This window comes from Euphorbia lathyris, chromosome 2 (assembly GCF_963576675.1).
Source record: "Euphorbia lathyris chromosome 2, ddEupLath1.1, whole genome shotgun sequence".
Lineage (NCBI taxonomy): Eukaryota > Viridiplantae > Streptophyta > Magnoliopsida > Malpighiales > Euphorbiaceae > Euphorbia > Euphorbia lathyris.
This window is the reverse complement of record NC_088911.1, coordinates 83,278,777-83,300,203: the sequence shown is the minus strand read 5'-3', so window position 1 is coordinate 83,300,203 and position 21,427 is coordinate 83,278,777. Positions and strand designations below refer to the sequence as shown.

At 38.4% G+C, this 21,427-nt stretch overlaps 1 protein-coding gene across 1 annotated transcript; it reads right to left on the bottom strand.

The window, feature by feature from the left end:
- Positions 1-3,008: 3,008 nt before the first annotated feature.
- LOC136218750 (uncharacterized) lies at positions 3,009-11,540 on the bottom strand. The gene is made up of 3 exons (XM_066005835.1): positions 10,462-11,540; positions 4,150-4,267; positions 3,009-4,067 (listed from the first exon to the last, which is right to left on the bottom strand). Exons 1-3 carry the CDS (start codon positions 11,535-11,537, stop codon positions 3,852-3,854), a joined length of 1,410 nt encoding a protein of 469 aa, XP_065861907.1. The 5' UTR covers positions 11,538-11,540; the 3' UTR covers positions 3,009-3,851.
- Between the last annotated feature and the right edge of the window lie 9,887 nt (positions 11,541-21,427).

Below are 21,427 nucleotides of genomic sequence, written 5' to 3'. Positions count from 1 at the left end.
GTTAGGGACTTTACCATGTGTTTTTGAAAATATAGGGACTAAACAGTGTGTTTTGTTAAAATATAGGGACTAATAAATTAATTACCCTTTTATTAAATATATGGTACCTTCTATGGTTACTTTGTTTTTGATAAAGTAAAGCTTACTTTAACAAATTAAGTTCATCCGATGGTGGTAAAAACAAAGTAAGACTTACTTTGTTAAAAACAAAGTAAACATAGCCTTACCTAGGATAATAATTAAAAAAATTACTTTGAGACTAAATGAAAATATAAAATAATAATTTATTAAATATATATTTATTTCTAAAATAAAGCACTTCATAAATAATTTTTATTTTTAATTTTATGTTTTTTTAAAATACGTATCTATAGTTAATTATTTCTTTTTTTATATAAGTTGAATTCAACTTCATCTTTAACTTTTTAGAGTGTATAAATTATTAGAGATTATTATAAAATATACTATTGGACTTTAACTATCAGAGCCGCTTGGTCCAAGCGGTTAACGGTTCGAGTTCTGGCAATCTCATTAATATGTGAAAATAAAAACTCCAGGGGTGGAACCAACGGGGGTTAGGGGGGATCGAGCCCCGACAGGCGGCCGGAGAATTGAAAAAAAAATTTAGTAATTGTGTCTGGTAATATTTTTGAGATAATTATATTGACTCTATATAGTATTATTTCAATGTTTAAAGGTAGATGATATAATTAAAGATGCTTACTTTTATTTGAGAGGTCATATATGCTCGACTCCCTTTCATCTTATTTTTTTTTAAAAGTTTTTATTTATTTTTATTTTATTTTTCAATAATTATAAAAACATGTTACCATTATTAATTAATTTAAATGGATTCTTTATTTTTATTTTGATAACACTTTTGAATTCATTTTTAATATGTCTTTACCATTAAAAAAAAAGTAGACATATTTAATATTCATTTTTATTGTGTCTTTACCATTAAAAAAAAGTAAGCATGTTTAATTTTCTATTAGTTCAATGCTAGTTTCTAAAAAAAATAATAACATTTTTACAGTTTTAATGCGTTGAAGGCTAAAAAAATTTTGTCCAGCCCTAACAGGCTGGACTTTGAAAATTTACTGTCAACCGCACAGTTAATTTCGATTTTTTTTGACGTTTTGAAATTTTTTTTACTAATATGTTTAAGCCCCGGGTCATCCGAGGTCCTCGTTCCGCCACTGGTCCAATCCTTTCTACAAATTTGTTCCTGACTTCCTGAAGTTCAATCTAGCCTTTTAATTTGCCCAATTACGTGTTCAGAAACTCCGTTTACAGGTCAATCTTTACACCTCAAATTCTTTAAAGATTCTGTTTCTAGATTCGTCCAGTGATTTTCCTAGCCCGTTTTCGTCTATTTAAACTTCGTTTTAGCCTTCGATCTAAAAGTTTGTTCCTAATTTTCTGAAATTAAATTTAGCATTTTTATTCATCCAATTCCGTGTTCTTAAGCATTCATACGATCCCTCTGAAGTTGAAGATCAAATCTGCCCCATTGTTGCCTACCACAAGTCAGAAATTGTCAAGATCAATTCCGCTGGAGCCAACCGACCGCGGTGCTTCGAGGACTTCAAGCCGACACCAAAATTCAACGTCCAGCCGAGATAGCTATTGTGGTTTCGAGTTTGTCGTTGAATTTCAATTTTTATTATTATTTGCATTTCAATTATGTATTGATTTGTTTTTCCAATTCAATTGACTTATCTATATGTTTAGTATAGAATTAATTCAATTGTAATCAATTTCACTTTTCTTTGATTATGTATCCAAACTTTCATTCATATCAATAAAATGCCAATTTTCCCTAAAATCTCGTGTTTAATTTCCTTTATTTTCCCGTCTTTAATTTACCCGCAGTAGCTTAAATAAAACCAATCATCTAGCAAAGTTTCTATAACGGCACTAGAGACCCAAAAGGGACTTTTTCAATCATTGCGTATCTCACCAATTGCCTCATTTAGATTTCAAGTTTTGGCACGCAATTCTATAAACTTAACCGTCCACTTTCAATTGAGAAATAATCTTCTCTGGCACACCCGTACCCTAACAATACGTGACAAAGTTGAAAATTAGCGTATTTGCAAAATATCGCTAACAGATCCATATATAAAATTGATTGTTCATCTAAACCTTAAAATAAAAAATTATGAAGCCATATTTCTCTGTATTATTAAGAGGAGATTTTGTAAGACAGAATTGAGAAAGACTGAAATAAAGTTAAACGATTTATATCATAGAATTTGGCTCCCTCCCTCAAACGACTTCTATTTCATAACGAAGAGAGTAATAAATATTGCAGCATGTTTATATCTTATTGGACTTAAAATTAATCTTACTTGAAGACATTAGTTCCAAATTTATTTCATTTCTTATATTAGGGATAAACCTCCGTTTTTTTTAAATGATAAGGCAATTTTGGATCTTATTCCATTTATTCATGCATATTTTCATGAAAGTTATCTAATAGGGACCCAAAAGTGAATGATAAGCATGGTTATAAAAAAAAAAACAGATCGGTCAAAAAAACCGGTAAGGATAAAGGGTTAAGGATTTAAAATTCAATTGAGATTTATTCAGAATTGCACCGAGGTTCAAAAAATCCTATAAATACTAATATCTTTAGTTTTATTTAACCTTTTAACATAGTAAAATATTAATGATATCAATAAAAAATTATACTAATAGTTTTTTTTTTTTTTTGAAAGATATACTAATAGTTATAATCATGTTCTTTAATACCAAAATAATAAGTTCATAACCTTGATGATGAGGTTGAATAGAATGTGAACAAGAAGCATCCGTTGTGAACGAAAAGGGCTTGCCTTTAGGAAATGACTACACGATAGTTGAAGATATACTAAAAATTTAGTCATATCATTATTAGGGAGGGAGCAAATTTAGCATCCACATACAAAACAATGCAATCTTAAACCAAACGGAGCAATTACAAGCCTTTTTTTTTTTTGAAAATGAATTCTGCATTAATGAGCCCTCAGCGGGCAAGAGAGTAGCATCTTAGGAACCACAAAACTCGGTAAACTATTATAAGTAAAAGGACAAGTAATGAATCGAGAAGATTGTGCTGTCGCATGAGCCATTACAAGCCTAATTAATGGAAAATGAAAAAATTTCATTAACAAAAGACGTACAATTCCAAACCTTATCAAATAATCGGAACGCTAGAGATTGGAAAATGGCTAAAGCATAAAATTGCACATTATTTTTATTTTTTTATCTTTTGTTAATGAGATTTGAAATTACACTTGTTTTGTAGGTGAAGTTATATCCTCTCTCACCCAATAACAACCATATATCCAGACAATTTGAAAGGAGGAGCAACATTGGTAAGAAAAAACATAAGCAGTGAAAAGAGAAGATATTTTTATTTTTTAGAATAGAATTTTTATAAATTTTGGAGAAGAATATGTTACTTTAAAAAAATTTAGGCAGTTAGTATATTAGTTTAAAAAAATTAAGTGACCAATATATCACTTTAACCAAGTTGGATGTCCAACAAAACATCCGAAGAGGGAAAGCAAGTGACCTTTTAATAGTGACAGAAGCACAGGGACATGACGGTAAGGGGGCAGCCCTGCCCCTTTTACATCCACCGATGGATAGAGCTAAATTTGTAAATCAACTGGTTAGAAATATGATTCATCTTTGAGATATTAAAATATTAATAAATTGTTTCCAGCATTTGCAAGCAGCTGAGATAGCATTGGCAAATTTATGGAAAAAATTACTAGCATGTATTAGATGCTTCATTAAACTAAATACGGAATTGAGCTCTCTGTTTAGATGATACGCTGTATAAATATAAGAAGCTGATGTCACCTGGCTTGGCTCGATTTCAGAATTTCCTTCAACAGCCGGCTAACAGAAGCCTTTATCTCCTCCGGCACGGTCAACTCTGGATGTGATTCCTCCAATGCATATATGGTGATTACTTTCATGACATCATCCAATTTTAAGGTCTTGGAGTTTTCCTTTTCCACACTTCGATTCACAAGATGACATGAATGTTTTAAAACACATTTACTACATACCTGATAAATAACAGACTCATCATGTTAAAATCTTTAAATATGAGTTGTAAGATAATCAAAAATCAACTGTATGACGGCTTACAGTGTCCTCTTTAATTCTAAAAAATCGGCGCAACCGTTTAGACGGTTGTACGGTCTTTGTTCCAAGGGAGGGACAACCAAACAGGGCCACCTTTTTCAAGTCACTTCCTGACAACAATCTGTGAAGTCAAAGACTCAGCTTGCATTACTAGAGTTAAAAAGCACCCAACCAAGGAAAAGAGACAAAGCAAACATTAATGCACAGTTGCAGTGTAAGCATACGAGCATAACTTAGAAAGAATCGACCGTCTTTATAGGCAATGAAGCGAGTAAACAGACAGTGTTCAACTCAAAGACATTACAAAATGAAAGTCACCCTTTTGTCAACTGTACTATACTGCATCAAGTCCTTGTTCCGGTTGCGGATCCCTAGTCGCTGGTTGAGGTGAAATGAAATCAAAACACATATTGCTGAGTAGCTTCTATGAATGTAGAGTATTCTTCTAATGGAAAGTTGTTAGATAGAAACTCAAACTCAAGGATAGAAATATAAAGAGAAATGTTGTTATATTGACATATATAGAAGTAAAACAATATTGAGCTAAGATAAAATGTGTAACCACACAAGGGTTATTTGAAAGTGTGTTTTCTTACCTTACTCAAAGGTATTACAAGCAAGTGGTGCCTTCTATGGTTACTTTGTTTTTGACAAAGTACCATTACTTGGTGTGTTTTCACCATTGGATGATAGATTAGAAAATTAATCCAATGGTGAAAACACACAAAGTAAGGCTTACTTTGTTAAAAACAAAGTAAGGATAGCCTTTACCCAAGTTATATATATATACAATCAACAATTAATTCCCAACTACTTACTTAAATGCCAACTACAAACTATATCTAATTAATACTGTAACACTCCCCCTCAAGCTAGAGCATAGATATTTATTATGCCCAGCTTGTTACAAATATAATTGACTCGAGTTCCTGGTAAAGCCTTGGTGAACACATCTACTAATTGACTTCCGGTTCTGATATGTGGAGTTGTGATTGTACCATCCTCCAACTTCTCTCGAGTAAAATGTCAGTCAACTTCTATATGCTTTGTTCTTTCATTAAACACATAGTTATTTGCAATATAGATAGCTGCTTTATTATCACAGTATAACTTCATTGGTTTTATCTGGTCAAACCCAGTTTCGCCAAGTAGACGACGTAACCACACAAGTTCACACGTAGCCTGTGCCATAGCTCGGTAGATTCTGCACTGGATCTAGAAACTACACTTTGCTTCTTACTCTTCCATGAAACTAGATTTCCCCCAACAAATACACAGTACCCAGTAGTAGAGCGCCTGTCTGACAAATCTCCAGCATAGTCTGCATCAGTGAAGCCTTCTGCGATGTGATGTCCATGATTTTGATATAACAAGCCTCATCCAGGAGCTCCCTTTAGATACCTCAGGATGTGAGTAACAGCATCCCAATGCGTTGTCCTAGGTGAGGACATAAATTGACTTACCACACTCACAGGAAATGAAATGTCAGGACGAGTAATTGTGAGATAATTCAATTTGCCAACGATTCTCCTGTATTTCTCAGGTTCTTTGAGTAAGTCACCATCATCAGACTTCAACTTCACATTGGGCACCATTGGAGCATCACAAGTCTTTCCCTCAATTAGACCTGCATCTTTCAACATATCTAAACAGTATTTTCTCTGATTTAAACAAATTCCTTTCCTACTGCGAGATACCTCTATTCCCAAGAAGTATTTCAAAGGACCAAGATCCTTTGTCTGGAAGCAAGTACCAAGGAACTTCTTCAACTCCTTAATCCGAGCAACATCACTTCCTGTAATTATGATATCATCAACATACACAACCAGTAGAATGCATCCAGAGCTAGAACTGACGTAGAAAACAGAGGGATCATATGCACTTCTGTGTAAGCCGAATTCCATTACTGCGGCACTGAATTTACCAAACCATGCACGAGGAGATTGCTTCAAACCATATAGAGACTTTCTTAATCTGCACACCTTTCCAGACTCCCCCTGAGCAACAAAGCCAAGAGGTTGCTCCATATAAACCTCTTCATTCAGGTCACCGTGCAAGAAAGTATTTTTAACGTCCAGTTGATGAAGCTCCCAATTGTAAGTAGCAGCTAAAGAAATGAACAGACGGATAGAAGTGAGTTTGGCAACAGGAGAGAAAGTGTCGAAATAATCAAGACCATAAGTCTGAGCATAGCCTTTAGCAACCAAGCGAGCCTTCACTCGAGCAACAGTACCATCAGGATTCATCTTAACAGTCCAGATCCACCGAGCACCAATTTTCTTCCGATCTTTTGGTAAGTCCACAAGGTCCCAAGTGTGATTTTGTTCGAGTGCCTTCAGTTCTTCTTTCATTGCCTCTAGCCAATCAGGATGATCCATAGCCTCTGAAATGGATTTTGGAACTGCAATGGAATCTAAGGTAGCTACAAAACGCTTGGAAGGGGGTGATAAGGCAATATAAGAAACAAAGGAGGAGATAGGGTAAGTGCAAGACCTTGTACCTTTCCGAAGAGCAATAGGGAGATCAAGACTGGGTTCAGATGAAGGTGTAGGATCTGGAGCCGAAACAGATGAGGTATCATTGGTGACTGGTCCTGGAGCAGGTGCCGTAACCGCAGGCTGCACACACCTAGAATAAACGTGACGAATAGGAGGACGAGGGACAACCTGTTCACTTACAGTATAGATCAAAAAATCATCATCAGATGTATCAGCAGGAAAAGAGGGTGAAGGGGAAGATGGACGGAAGAAAGGCGCATTCTCAAAGAACGTGACATCGGCCGACACAAGATAGCGCCCCAAGGATGGAGAGTAACAACGGTATCCTTTTTTACTTCGAGAATATCCCAAAAAGACACTTGAGAGATTTGGGGTCAAGTTTGGAGACTTGAGGACGAATATCGTGTACAAAACAAGTACACCCAAAAATACGAGGGGCAAGAGAAAATAAAGATTGAGAAGGAAACAGGACAGAGTATGGAATCTGACCCTGAAGAACAGCGGACGACATACGATTGATGAGGTAACAGGCAGTGGAAACAGCATCTGCCCAAAACACTTTCGGGACTTGCATTTGGAACATGATAGCCCGGGTGACTTCAAGTAAATATCGATTCTTCCTTTCAGCTACACCATTCTGTTGTGGTGTAACAACACATGACGTTTGATGAATAATACCATGTTGTAGAAGGTATGACTGAAAAGTACTGGATAAGTATTCTTTGGCATTGTCACTTCGCGAAATACAGATATTTTTATTAAATTGAGTTTTAATCTCAGCATGAAACGCACAAAAAACAGTAAATAAATCTAAACGGTGCTTCAAATGATAAAGCCATGTAACTCGAGAAAAATCATCCACAAAAGTCACAAAATAACGATAACCAAGTTTAGAAACAATAGGACAAGGACCCCACACATCAGTGTGAACTAAATCAAAGACAGACTCAACACGTTTATTTATTCGAGGAGAATATGGGACTCGATGGTGCTTAGCAAACTGACATGCTTCACACTCCAAAATAGAGTTCCTTGGAAGACTCGGACACATTTTCTGCAAGACAGGAAGAGATGGATGACCAAACTGATAATGAAGCTGCAACAGAGAGGAGCTTGTACAGGCAATTGGTCTTGGCACCGCTTCAGTGGAGTCAAGAACATACAACCCATTCACCAGTTTCCCTCTACCAATATTCTGTTTCGTCCCAAGATCCTGAAAAAGGCAATAATTTGGGAAGAAAACAACACAACAATTAAGGGCTTTGGTGAGTTGACTAACAGATAACAGATTAAAAGGAAATTGAGAAAGACATAAAACAGAGGATAAAGAGCTTTTGGAGGTAGGATGAGCAGTTCCATGACCATTTACAGGAGCGGTGGCTCCATTAGCTAAAGTAACAGATGGCAGATTGGTATTAGAATCAAAAGAATAAAGAATACCTGTGTTACCAGTCATGTGATCGGTAGCACCAGAATCAATAACCCAACTACGGGATGAGGTGGAGAGACAAGCAGCCCGATTACCTGTATTAGCCAAAGCAGTAGTAGCGGACTGGGAGGCACCATGATCAAGAGACAGTTGCTGAAGTCGAGCATATTCATCAACAGAGATAGTGACAGTAGGAGTAGAAGACGAAGATTGAGGGGACGGTAGGATACCATCACCAGCAGCAATGTGAGCAAACTTCCTATTGTTACTTTTCTGAGGTCGACCATGTAGCTTCCAACAGTTCTTCTTAATATGCCCTTCTTTACCGCAATGATGGCATAACTGAGGACCACTTTGAGAGATACGGTGAGTAGTGGAATTCTGAGGACCACTTTGAACTCCATGTGTCGCATTGCTCACCAGAGCCATTGTCTCGTGAGACATCACATCAGACATCTTTTCAATATCCTTACACACGGGAAGAAATCGACCATAGAGGTCAGCAAAGGAGGGAAGTGTCCCACTGGTCAATATCTAGCTGCGTGCTATTTCAAATTCAGGACCAAGACCCTCTAGAAATCCAAGAACAAATATACGATCATCATCCTCTTGCATCTGCTTAACATCGGCTGTCATAGGAAATCGAGTCCGCTTCTCCTCACAAATCTGCTTACATTCATTATAATACTGAAAGAAGGTGCGGCCCTTTCTCTGAGGACGATAATATGAAGACAGCAAGTTATGAATATGAGTCAAGTCTTGTTTACTAGCATACATAGACTCTAAGTATTCCCACATTTCTTTGACAGTATCACAATGAGTCACAATGTCATCAATAGTAGAGTCCAAAGTATTCTGAATCAGATTAAACAGTTTATAGTCTACCATCATCCATTTCTTCCTACTTCCTTGATCATCTCTAGGTGGAGGATTATTACTCAAATGATACCCTAAATCAACACTATTAATGTACCGAGTAATAGTACGTTTCCACTGAGTGTAATCCTTAACTCCAGTCAATTTTCTGTCCGTAATTCGAGTGGTACCAACAGTAATTTCAATCATGACTTTCTTATCCCTTTCCTCACTCATTGTCAACCTAAGCAAATGACAATTACCACCAAAAAATTCAAAGAACAGTAAAGGCACTACTGATAATTTTAACAAGACCAAGATAAAGTAGAGCAAATATAGCAGCCTCAATTTGAACAGAAAAATCAGATCAGAAAAATGGGACAAACCGAACACAAGCCGGAGTAATCACAGAGGAGACGGACCGGAGTTACCAAAACGAGAAACTAACCAACAGACGGGCCGGAGATACAGAGGCGAGGCTGGGAGAAGAAAAACGGCGGCGAACGGAGCAGCCACGCGCCCCCACGCGCCGACGAGTGGGCGGCGCGTCGGACAAAGAAGCGGCGCGTGAGCCCTACGCGCGGCCTTTCTGGTTGCCGGAGTTGAGCGACCCGACAGATCGGCGGCAAAGGAATCCAATGGAGGGGACGGGGAGATGAACTGAGGTGTTGGAAAAATCGACTTCCAACCCGGACCGTCGTTTACCGTTCAAACTCAGAGAAACAATTTCCTAAGCCAAAATGCTTGGCTCTGATACCATGTAACCACACAAGGGTTATTTGAAAGTGTGTTTTCTTATGTTACTCAAAGGTATTACAAGTATATATATATATACAATCAACAATTAATTCCCAACTACTTACTTCCCAACTACTTACTTAAATGCCAACTACAAACTATATCTAATTAATACTGTAACAAAATGGATTGAGCTAAACCTCTAATCCCAAACCTCCCTCTCCACCATGTAGAGCCACTGCTGAAGCAGCAAACAATGAACTAAAACTCTCCTCCCATCCTTTTCTATCACTACTACTCCTTAAATACTAATCACTCATACCCTAAATACTAGTACTAATGTCTTATACCCGAAATGCCCCTTCTCCTAATAATGGGCTAAGTCATTCTCTATCAAAAGTTGCATCCGGTGCATAGATTTGTAAGTTTATAGTTCTATTAATGCTAGTATAATATGGTTTATCTAGACGTACTTAATGATTGTATACAATTACTTGTGTAGAAATTGTTGTTCAAATTAACCTTGAGAGTTCTATACTTGCACCTTGATTATGTGCAACGAACTTTCAAAAGATCTCATAGGGACCATTCAAAAAAAAGGAAAAACGCATAATCCCAACCCTAGCATAATGTTTGGATCAAAAGACAGAACATGAATAGAGCAAAACTTGAAATTCATTACTTTCTCTGCAAATATGAATGAAAGGCAAAATTTTCTAATAACAAACGGGACAGAATCATATTTAGAAACAGAAGATACTAAAAAAGAAATTCAAAACCTGGAAATTGGCTTACTTGGCAATTTTCTGGTTGTCTTTGCCGAACTTCTTTGCAGCAAACTTGATAAAATTTCTGGCATAACTATCATTGAAGCAATCAAAATCCAGTTTATCCCTTGTCAAGAAATTAGCATCTCTAAAATAGCCTTCCTTGTACAAATGAGTCAAAAACATTCTCATGTCATCTGATAACTCCTTGAAAATCCTTGGCTCTTCCGCTCTCTTTCTCTCCACTTGCAACTTCCCTGCACTTGTACCTCCAATAGAAACCTTTGGCTTGTCCGCTTTCTTTCTCTCAACTTGCAATTTGTGTTCTCTTTTACCTTCAGCAAACAATCCAGGGAGACTCTCGCATTTCTCTGGCTCCTCACTTTGAACATTTTGATTTACTTGGTCACTAACTGAGACCCATTTTTTTAAATCCCTCACTATTTTCTCTAGTTCCAATAGTTTGTCTTTGAATTGAGTGATTTGGGTTTCGACGTGGGCGTATGTTTCCGCTCCCTTTCTCTGCAATTGCAACTTCACTGCAGTTTTACCTCCAACAGAAACCCTGGGCTCTTCCGTTCTCTTTCTCTGCACTTGCACCTTCACTGCAGTTTTACCTCCAATAGAAACCCTTGGCTCTTCCGCTTTCTTTCTCTCCACTTGCAACTTCACTGCAGTTTTAGCTCCAATAGAAACCCTTGCCTCTTCCGCTTTCTTTCTCTCAACTTGCAATTTCTGTTCAACTTGCAATTTCTGTGCTCTTTTAGGAAACAATCCAGAGAGACTCTTGCATTTCTCTGGTTCGTCACTTTGCACATTTTGATTTACTTGGTCACTAATTGAGTCAGATTTTTTTAAATCCCTGACTTCTTTCTCTAGTTCCAATAGTTTCTCTTTGACTTGATTGCTTTGGGTTTGGACATGGTTGTATGTTTCCGTGTTTTGAGATAAATCAACAGCTTCTTGGAAAAGAAGGTGAAGGGGCTTGTTGTTAAGGCGTGGTTGGGTAGAGGGGGAGGAGGAAAGGGACCTGTAAATGGAAATGTTGAAGAAAGGATTTCGGGTTTTGAGAGGAAGGGTTCGCATTCTGCTCATGAGAGACATCGTTTTACGAAGCACATTAACCAAATTGAGATTTTTCGAGGGTTTATAATAGAACTTGTCGTATATCGTACGAGTAGGTATAAAATTAAAACTAGTTTTTTACAAGTCTCGTTTACGGATTCATTTTAACATATAAATATTAGAGGTAAGGGACTAAAATAAGTTTAACGTTTTTGGAGAAATACCAATTTAGATTTAACGTTCAAAATAGCATTAATATAGGCTTAACATTTACAATATAATATCAATTTAGGCTTAACGTTTATAATATAGCATCAATTTAGGCCTCACGTACAAAATAGCACCAATATAGATTTAACGTTTACAAAATAATACGAATTTAAGCTTAACGTTTATAAAATATATCCAATTTAAACTAAACGTCATAATTAAATTAATCATATTATATTCTTTCCCTATTAATTTTACATGTTATATTTTTATTTAGTTCTATATTCTTATTTATTATAATACAATTAATTAGTATTCTTGCCCATTAAGATCTTATATTTGTTTTTCATCAATATTATTTTAACCAGTGTTCGAAATATTATGGATATTCAATTACTTTTATTTGCATATATTACATGAGTCATGGAATTTAGGAGTCATGAATGGTTGATGAAAAACAAATATAAGGATTTAATGGGCAAGAATATTAATTAATTGTATCATAATAAATAAGAAAATAGAAATAAATAAAAAGATAGCATATAAAGTTAATAGTAAAAGAATATAATATGGTTAATTTAATTGTGACGTTTAACTTAAATTAGATATATTTTGTAAACGTTAAGCTTAAATTCGTATTATTTTATAAACGTTAAGCATATATTGGTGTTATTTTGTACGTGAGGCCTAAATTGATGCTATATTAGAAACGTTAAGCCTAAATTAATATTATGTTGTAACGTTAAGCCTATATTGATGGTATTTTGAACATTAAGCCTAAATTAGTACTTCCCTAAAAATCTTAAACCTATTTTGGTACCTTATCCCTAAATATTAATAAAAATATACCTCCTTGTACAATATACAATATATATTTAATTTAGATTAAAAATATAATCTAAATTATTTTATTTTCACATTTACTTTAAATAATTTTTTTTATAGATATATAATAATATAATTAAAATTTGATTTAAAAAATAATATAATTAAAATTAATATATTATATATTATATTATATTTTTTATCAGTAAAAAAGGAGGAAGTGACACCTCAGTTTCATCATTACTGTTTTATATTATATATAAATATGCAAAGAATTAGAGAGATTTTAGGGATTAATTTAAATTTTGTATAACTCTTAGAGATAGTACGGACAAAATAATCTTTTTATAGATAAATATAATAATATAATTAAAATTAATATATTACATATTATATTATATTTTATATTTTATCAGTAAAAAAGGAGGAAGTGAGACCTTAGCTCCACCGTTACTGTTTTATATTATATATAGATATACAGAGAATTATAGAGATTAATTTAAATTTTGTATAACTCTTAGATATAGTACGGATAAGTGTAATTGTAAATATTAAACCTTGTGATAACCTTGGCGATTTCCTTGGCTGTCGGCTTTTGAATCGGATGAAGGAGAGGGATAGGCCGAGGGAGAGGGACCGCTCGCGGTCGGGTGGAGGGCCGGCGCTGGTGGCGTCGGCGAGGGCGGGGATGGAGGCGGGTGGGGCGCGCGGCGCTAGGGTTGGGGATGGGGGATCGACGGGCCTAGATGGGTGTAGTAGGCGTTCTATCTCACCGCGATCGCCCGATGCCCCACTTCTGGCGGCGTCGGTTGTTTCCGATCGGCGGTTTGTGATGGAAGGTAGGGGTTTTGTGGAAGAGTTGAGGGTGCCGGCGAAGGTGGTTAGGGGTGCAGGCGAGTTTGGGGAGTCGGATAGATCCAGGGAAAGAAGCGGGTCGGATGGAGCGGGGGAAGGAGAAGGGGGCAGGGCCGGGTCGGTTAGCCCATCCGGTGGGGAGTTGGTGCGTGTCTCAGGATTGGGGGTCAAGGACTTGGGGATTTTGGTTAAAGGCCAAGAGGTTGCCATGGGGAACAGTTCAAAGGCAATTGTTTCCTCTTTGTGTCCGGGATTGACTAAATTATCCTGGAAGGATACGGTCATGGGTATTGTGGAGGAGGATCCTTCCCTTCACGGAGGAGTTGGGGAGGAAGACTTAGAGGAATTTTTATCAGACTCAGATGAGGAGGTTGAGGATCAAGACGATCCGTTGTGTCCAATAATTCGTTTAACCTCGGCCGATAAACGGTCATTGCGATCTAAATGGAAGTGGTCTCTAATAGTGACTGTCCTAGGGAAAAAATTGGTTTTAATTATTTTGCTCAAGGAATCCGTGCGCAATGGGCTAAGAAAGGGAAAGTTAGTATCATGGATTTAGAAAATGATTATTATGTGATTAAGTTTACACAGCCTGAGGATTATGAGGCGGTTATAAACGGGGGTCCTTATATTATTTCTAATCATGTTCTGGCCATAAGGCCTTAGGTACCTAACTTTAACCCTAGAGATTGTTCAGTTAATAAGGTTCTGACTTGGGTGAGATTTCCGGGTCTCCCAATTGAGTATTATAATGAAATATTCCTAAAGAAAATTGCTGGATTTGTTGGGAAAGTCCATCATGTAGATAAAACTACTATTGGAGCTGAAAGAGGCAAATTTGCTAGGGTTTATATTGAAATTGACCTAGCTAAACCCCTTCTGTCTAAATTTTGCTTACAACATACAATTTATTTTATTGAGTATGAAGGGATCCATAACATCTGCTATGAATGTGGGATATTTGGACACACTTTTGAGGGTTGTCCTAAGAAGAGGAAGGCCAAGAAGAATGTTGTTCAGGCTGTCATAGCCAAGGATGAGGGTATCCGAGGGGATGGGAGGAGTTTCGAACCCTGGATGGTTGCAAAGCGTTCTGGGAGAAGAAGGACACGCGCTCCAGTGGCCAATAATATCCCTCCTGACATTAGTAATAATCAGACCCTGATCCAGAGTGATTATGGAAGTAAGGAGTTAGCCGGCTCAAAAAAAGGTGTGGCTTCCAGCAACCCTTTGGAGGTATGTCCTGGTTCCAGATTTGGGGTTCTCCCTGGGGATGAAGAGCAAGACCCTGCACCTTCTGATGATCAAGCAGAGTTGGAAATGCCGGACTTAGAACCTGTTGATCCAGATAATAATAATGTGGATACAGTCAACCCTCTCTTCGAATCCAAGGAAGTCTCTGTTGGTCCCTTGTAAGGTTGCAAGTATAGTTCCAAGGGGGGGTTAGGAACTATTTAAACTTTTTCGCAATTAGGGCAGACTTCTTTTTCTAAAGAAAAAGGTTTGAACAGCGGCGCTGAGTAAACAGCAAGATACTGGCTTAGTCAACAGGTGACTAGGTCAGTTTCTTAGCTTGAGTCAGGAGATAGCACTTAGAGTCTATTCCTGAGCTCAGACGTTCAACGCGCACAACTCAACTTGACCTCTTTACTTGGTCAGTTTTTGGTTATTTTAAGCAAGCAATATAAATAAGGAGTTAAAGGTAAGAAATACTTCACTCAGCAGATTTATCCAGGTTCGGCTTCTTCTAAGCCTACGTCCTGTCCCCGGAACACGTTCCGAGATTTCAAATCCTTTACTGAGCTCTTTAAAGGTAGAGCCTCAAACCTTTTACAATATCAGCAACTGAGTATGACAAGAGTACCTTCCTCTATACTTCTACTCAATCCTAATCTCTCGCTGAGTACTAAAACCGAGTACTCAGCCTCTCCTTTCTATCTCTAGAAATGATAAGTGTTTTGTCCTATACAAAGATTTGCTAAGACACTTTAGACGATTGAAACAATCACTCTAGACTTTTACACAGATATAAGAAATGTAGTGTAAGAATTTGCTTTGCTTCTTTGCTTGCAGAACTTGTAGAAATTTGGTCAGCGTAACTGCTTGATCAAGTTCTGTGTGGAATGAAGCTTGTGATGGCACTATTTATAGAGACGTCTGGGCATCGGTCATTTCGAATTTCGAAATAACCTTTGGAGGGAAAACGGCTACATGTCGTTGTCATCCTGACTTGCTCAGAGCTCTCGGCCAATCAAAATTGTGTATCTTCTGTCCTCGATCAGCTCAGCAGACTGTCTCTCCTTTTATGGTAAAGTCAACTGGACAGCATACTGTGTCGTCTGAACTTTGCCCAAAGAGGAAATACTTTGTCTGGAAGTTTTCCTTTGCCAGCTGCTGTCTTGTACGCTTTGTCGAGACTACTCAGCAGCTTCATCTTGAAGTTGTTCCCGAAGGTCTTCTAGATCCTTCCGTTTGCTGAGTTGCGTTTTGTTCAAAACGGCAACGTCTTGACATACGCGGGCCGAGTGTACTGAGTTGTTTGACTTGGGCCTTGGCTTCCGTATTGGGCTTGGGCCTTTTTATCCTTATGTCTTATAACAGTTTTAACTCAACATTGAACAAACACATTAGTAGAATAAATCAAAGCATTTAAACTTAGTGTGTTTAGAATATGTATTTTAAGTTATACTTAAACAATTTTGTCAAATCAAAATTATGTGGAAAGGTGTTTCAACAAACTCCCCCATTTTGATGTTGGCAAAACTATTCAGCAAGGAACTCAATATGAGCTCCCCCATGATAGTTGACCTAATATAATTTAGCAAACTCCCCCGTAAGGATTGAGCTACTGACTTAGTTTTACTTAAAACATTTAAGGGTTTAAATGAGTAAGTCTAAGGTCAGTTTTCAGATATAGGTCAGCTATTTCAACATATTCTATTTACTCAGTATAAAGCGGAAGGTTTAGTCATATAGAGTGCGTTGAGTAATTTATTGTTCAATGAGTTCTTATCAGAATGTTTTATAAACACATAGGTCAATGTCAAACATGTTATCAGCATATCATTTAGTCAAATAATTTTACAAGTGTTAAACAAGGCTGATTTAATTGAAGATACTTAATAACTCAGTATTTAGCAACATATATCATAACTCAGGATTTGAATAAGAAATGCAGATATGATATATATATGATAGAAGTCAGTAATTACATATCAACACATATATATATAGATACGGCAATAAAAAGATTACAACAGTTTTGGCCTATGCTGAGCTAGCCTATCTATTTCTTTTTCTTGCCTTGTGACTGACTTCGCTCGTACTGTCGTCGCTCATGCTGAGCTCTAGCTGCTTGCGCTTTCTCCCCCGTTTTGTCAACTTCGGGGAGCTTGAATGCATCGGTTAGGACAGTGTGAGTCAGTTCCTGAGAAAGCTCCTTTAGCTTCTCAGCGCTTTCATTTACGCCATCAAAAATGGCAACTCCATCTGCTGAGACCTCTGTGGGTATTCGGAGATCAGCAGCACTGAGCATATTGACACTAAAAGCTTGAGCTTTGGCTTGCCAGATAAGAGCTTCAGAAAGGCCAGCAAAGATTTGGTGGAATGTCTTCAAGAGAGCTGAGTCATAATGATGACGTTGGATATTGTTATGACGGATGTGGTTGAAAGATTGTTGTGCGAGAGACAGCAACTCATTTTGCTTCAACGCGTCAGTATCCATCTCTTGCTTATTTAGATTAAGCAGCCTTATAGCCTCACCGATTTGCTCTACTGAGCACTGACTGTATGACACTATTTGCTCGTTGGTCTTCAGTTGCTCAGTGTGAAGCTGAGCAAAGAGCATTTTAAGTTCAGAGGAAGTGGCGTAGTCAGTGTTCACAGCGGACAACTTCTGGACTTGGTGATGGAGAGAGTTCAGATGTTGAACTGTTGTCAGTTGTATCTCTGCCATCTTGGCAATGGAATCCTGCTTAGCTTGCTGGGCTTGAAAGGATAAGATGACATTCAGCAGATCCTTAAGTCCCTTAACTTCGTTTAGAAGCTGAGTGACCTGGGATAGCTGGGTAGTCTCAAGAATTGAAGAGCCAGCAGCAGTAGGAGTGGAATGTTGAAGATCCCAGAGTAATGCTTGCACTGAGTCGATGATCTTTTTGCCGGACTCAGTGGCATTCAGATGGACATCAGTATGACCAGAAGGAAGTGGTGTGAAAGGAGTACCCTGGTCAGTGACTGGAAGAGTATGCTCAATCTGCACTTGAGTTGGAGGAAATGTTGATTGATCGGCAGAGAGTTGAGTTGTGGAAGTTATAACCTTAATACTATCTGTGCTGACGGCAGAAGGATGGGGAGTCAGCACCATGCTCGAGGAAACAGCATGAACAGTAGACGGTTCAACCTGACTGGTTGATGTTGCTGATGCATTGGGGTCGGCATGTTCCTGTTGAGAAGAAACAGAGGCTTGTTTTTCTAATTGCGCCGATGTAGTGGAAGTGGATTGGCGATTGAAAAACTTAAGTTGGACGGTAGAAGGGTCCTTAGTTGGCTTAGAGAGGACAATGTCAGGAAGAGTTGGAAGTTGCACAGGAAGTTCAATGACTGGCTTTTCACTGGCCTTGACCAACTTTCGCCTTCTACGAGGTGGAGTGTCAGTAGGAGCAGGTTCTTCAGAGTGAGTAGGAGAGGATTCCTGTTGCTCAGTATGAGTCTGGTCAGCTTGCTCTTCAACTTGATCAACAGTGTGTTGGTCAAGTACTTGCTCAACTCCCGCAGCCAACTCAGTGTCGACATGCACATCTCCACCAGCTAACCCAGTGTTAGCATCCTCAGCTTCATATTCGCTAGTAGTTTCCTCAGAATCCTCAGCGTCATCCTGACCGCTGGCTTCTTCTTCTTCTTCCTCAGTATTATCTCCATCAAGTTCTTCCTCAACTTGAGAGATGAAGTGATCATCTAGCTGGACCTCAGGCTCCTCAGACTCAGCACCTATACCTTGACACTGGGTGAAGTGAGAGTCACCCGGTACAATGAAGTCGGTCGGTATGGCTTCTAGAGGAGTCAAAGTTGAAGTCTTCTGCTTCTTCTGAGGTTGCTCAACAGCTTCCTCAGTTCCAGGCTCACCTTGCCTGGTTCTTTTCTCAGCTGACTTACCAGCTGACCTCTGCCTCTTCGCTGGAGACTCAACATTTTTAAAAGGAGTCTCAGCAGATTTCCTCTTGCGAGAAGCTGGGGCCTTAGTTCTTCGCCCCTTCTTTGGCTCAGCAGTTTCCTCAGCTTGACCAGCATCAGCAGCAGCAGCAGCAGCAGCTTTACCTTTCTTCAAGGGCTGTCCAAATTTCAGTGCCCTCAGCGAGGATGTTGTTATCTCAGTTCCTTTAAATTTCTCCTCTCCTTCGAGGTCAATTTTGTGGTCAATGAGGATTCTTGTTATGATTGACCCGAGCCTCATTGTACCAGTGCTGCGAAGGAACCCAGCAACGAGAAAGACATGCATGTTGATGGGGGTGTACGTCAGCATGTGCCAGATAAAACACTGCTCAAAATTTGTTGCTGATGTAGTGCAATTTATCTTTGGGTAGATAAAATAGGTCAACAAGTAGTGAGCCATCTTCTGGTGCTGACTCATTGATGATGCTGAGACTTCTCCTGAGTAGCCCTCAGGTTTGCAGAATTTGTGCACATAATTAGTCTTGTCCTGATCTCCTGATCTTCTCAGCCTTGCTCATTCAGTTTTTAGCTGGAGAAGATTTCCTATGTAGAGAGGGTTGACGAGGTTTTGCCTTTTACCTCAGTGCACAGGTAGTCAGCGTTGTCGTTGGCAACCTTGAGGTTGTGATAAAACTCTCTCACGAGGTCAGGATAGGTTTCATCCCTGACCGAGAACAGCCCAGTCCATCCATTCTGTGAAATCCATTCGCAGAATGGCTATTCATTCTGTACGAAATGTTCTGAAACCCATCTGGAGGGTTCAACTTTCCATTCTCGCACATTCTCAAAGACTTTGGAGTAGGTACGAATTTTCACAGTCTTTCCTTGACCAGAGTTTGAGTTTTGGCCAGTTTTTCCCTTGCTCGGCGTAGGGGGATTTTCAGTAGGTTCATCGGAGCTGGTCTTTTGATGGCCGGCACCGGAGACATTGAAAGATAACTTAGTCATTTTTCGAAGATGGGAAGGTTTAGAGGAATTTTAGAGAGAAGGAGTTCAACGCAGTTTATTTGCCTTTAGAATTGATTAAGCGTAAAAAATAAAAGATGGGGAAATTCCCATAATTTATAGACGGAATGAACGGTGTGGATCTTAATCGAATCCATGTGTCAGTTTTGCCTTGGGATTGTGTACCGACAAAGATCCTGGCATTTATGACACATACGGCGAATACGTCATCCTAGGGCTATACGCGTGCTTTGCATTTATGCTAACGGATCTAACACTCAGCATTTAGAATGTCAAGCGTTTGATATTCTGAGTGGTCAGTAATGCATTTACGGATGATTTTAAAGTTTAAGTTTAAACTAATTTACTCAGTGTGCAAGTTACTCAGTATTTGATGTTCAGTCAGTTTCGATGAGTTACTCAGCAAACAATCAATCATTCAGCATAGTAATTCACTCAGCATTCATATTCATTTAGTACAGGAATTTACTGAAGAGGATTAAACATACCAATTGCTTCTCTCAGTATGCTGAACTGCTCACGGGCCAGTGGCTTCGTGAAGATATCCGCAAGCTGTTCGTCCGTTGGGACAAAGGTCAGCTTGATCTCCCCTTTGAGTACATGGTCTCTAATGAAGTGATGTTTGATGCTGACATGCTTCATTCTGCTGTGTTGAATTGGGTTCTTGGAAAGATCAATTGCACTTTTGTTGTCACATTTGACTTCAGTTGTCTTCGTTTGAACACTATAGTCTTCAAGCTGTTGCTTAATCCATAGGACTTGAGCAACACAATGACCAGCAGCAATGTACTCAGCTTCAGTGGTAGACAAGGCTACTGACGCCTGCTTTTTGCTGAACCAGGATACAAGACAGCTTCCTAAGAAGTGACATCCTCCAGAGGTGCTTTTACGTTCTAGCTTATCCCGTCCATAGGCAGCGTCAGTGTATCCAATGAGTGTAAAATCATGAGTATTTGGATACCACAAACCTGCGTTCACTGAGCTTTGCAAATATCTAAGGATTCTTTTTACAGCAATGTAATGAGATTCCTTAGGGTTAGATTGATATCTAGCACAGTAGCATACTGAGAACTGAATGTCCGGTCTACTGGCTGTTAAGTAAAGTAGAAAGCCTATCATACCTCGATATAATTTGCTGTCTACTGACTTACCATTCTCGTCAGCGCAGAGGACAGTGTCAGTGCCCATAGGAGTGGATATTGGCTTGCAATTCTCCAAGTCATATTTCTTCAATATCTCCTTGGCATATTTGGCTTGACTGATGAAGATGCCATTCTTTCCTTGTTTAATTTGAAGACCGAGGAAGAAGTTGAGTTCTCCCATCATGGACATTTCAAACTCAGTCTGCATTTGTTTGCTAAACTCCTTGCACATTGATTCGTTAGTTGCACCAAATATTATATCATCAACATAAATTTGGGCCAGCAGGGTATCTTTACCCTTTCTCTTAATGAATAAGGTTGTATCAGCTTTGCCCCTGACGTAATTTCTAGTCAGCAGGAAACTGGTCAGCCTCTCATACCAAGCATGTGGTGCTTGCTTGAGGCCGTACAGAGCCTTTTTGAGTTTGTAAACATGGTTTGGGAACTTAGGGTCCTCAAAACCTGGAGGTTGATTTACATAAACCTCCTCGTTTATAACTCCATTAAGAAATGCACTTTTGACATCCATTTGGAATAATTTAAAGTTCATGTAAGATGCATATGCACATAGAATTCTAATTGCCTCTAGCCTTGCCACTGGGGCAAAGGTCTCACCGTAGTCAATACCTTCTTGCTGACTGTAGCCCTGAGCTACACGCCTTGCTTTGTTCCTGACTACGTTTCCTTGTTCATCCATCTTGTTCCTGAAGACCCATCTTGTTC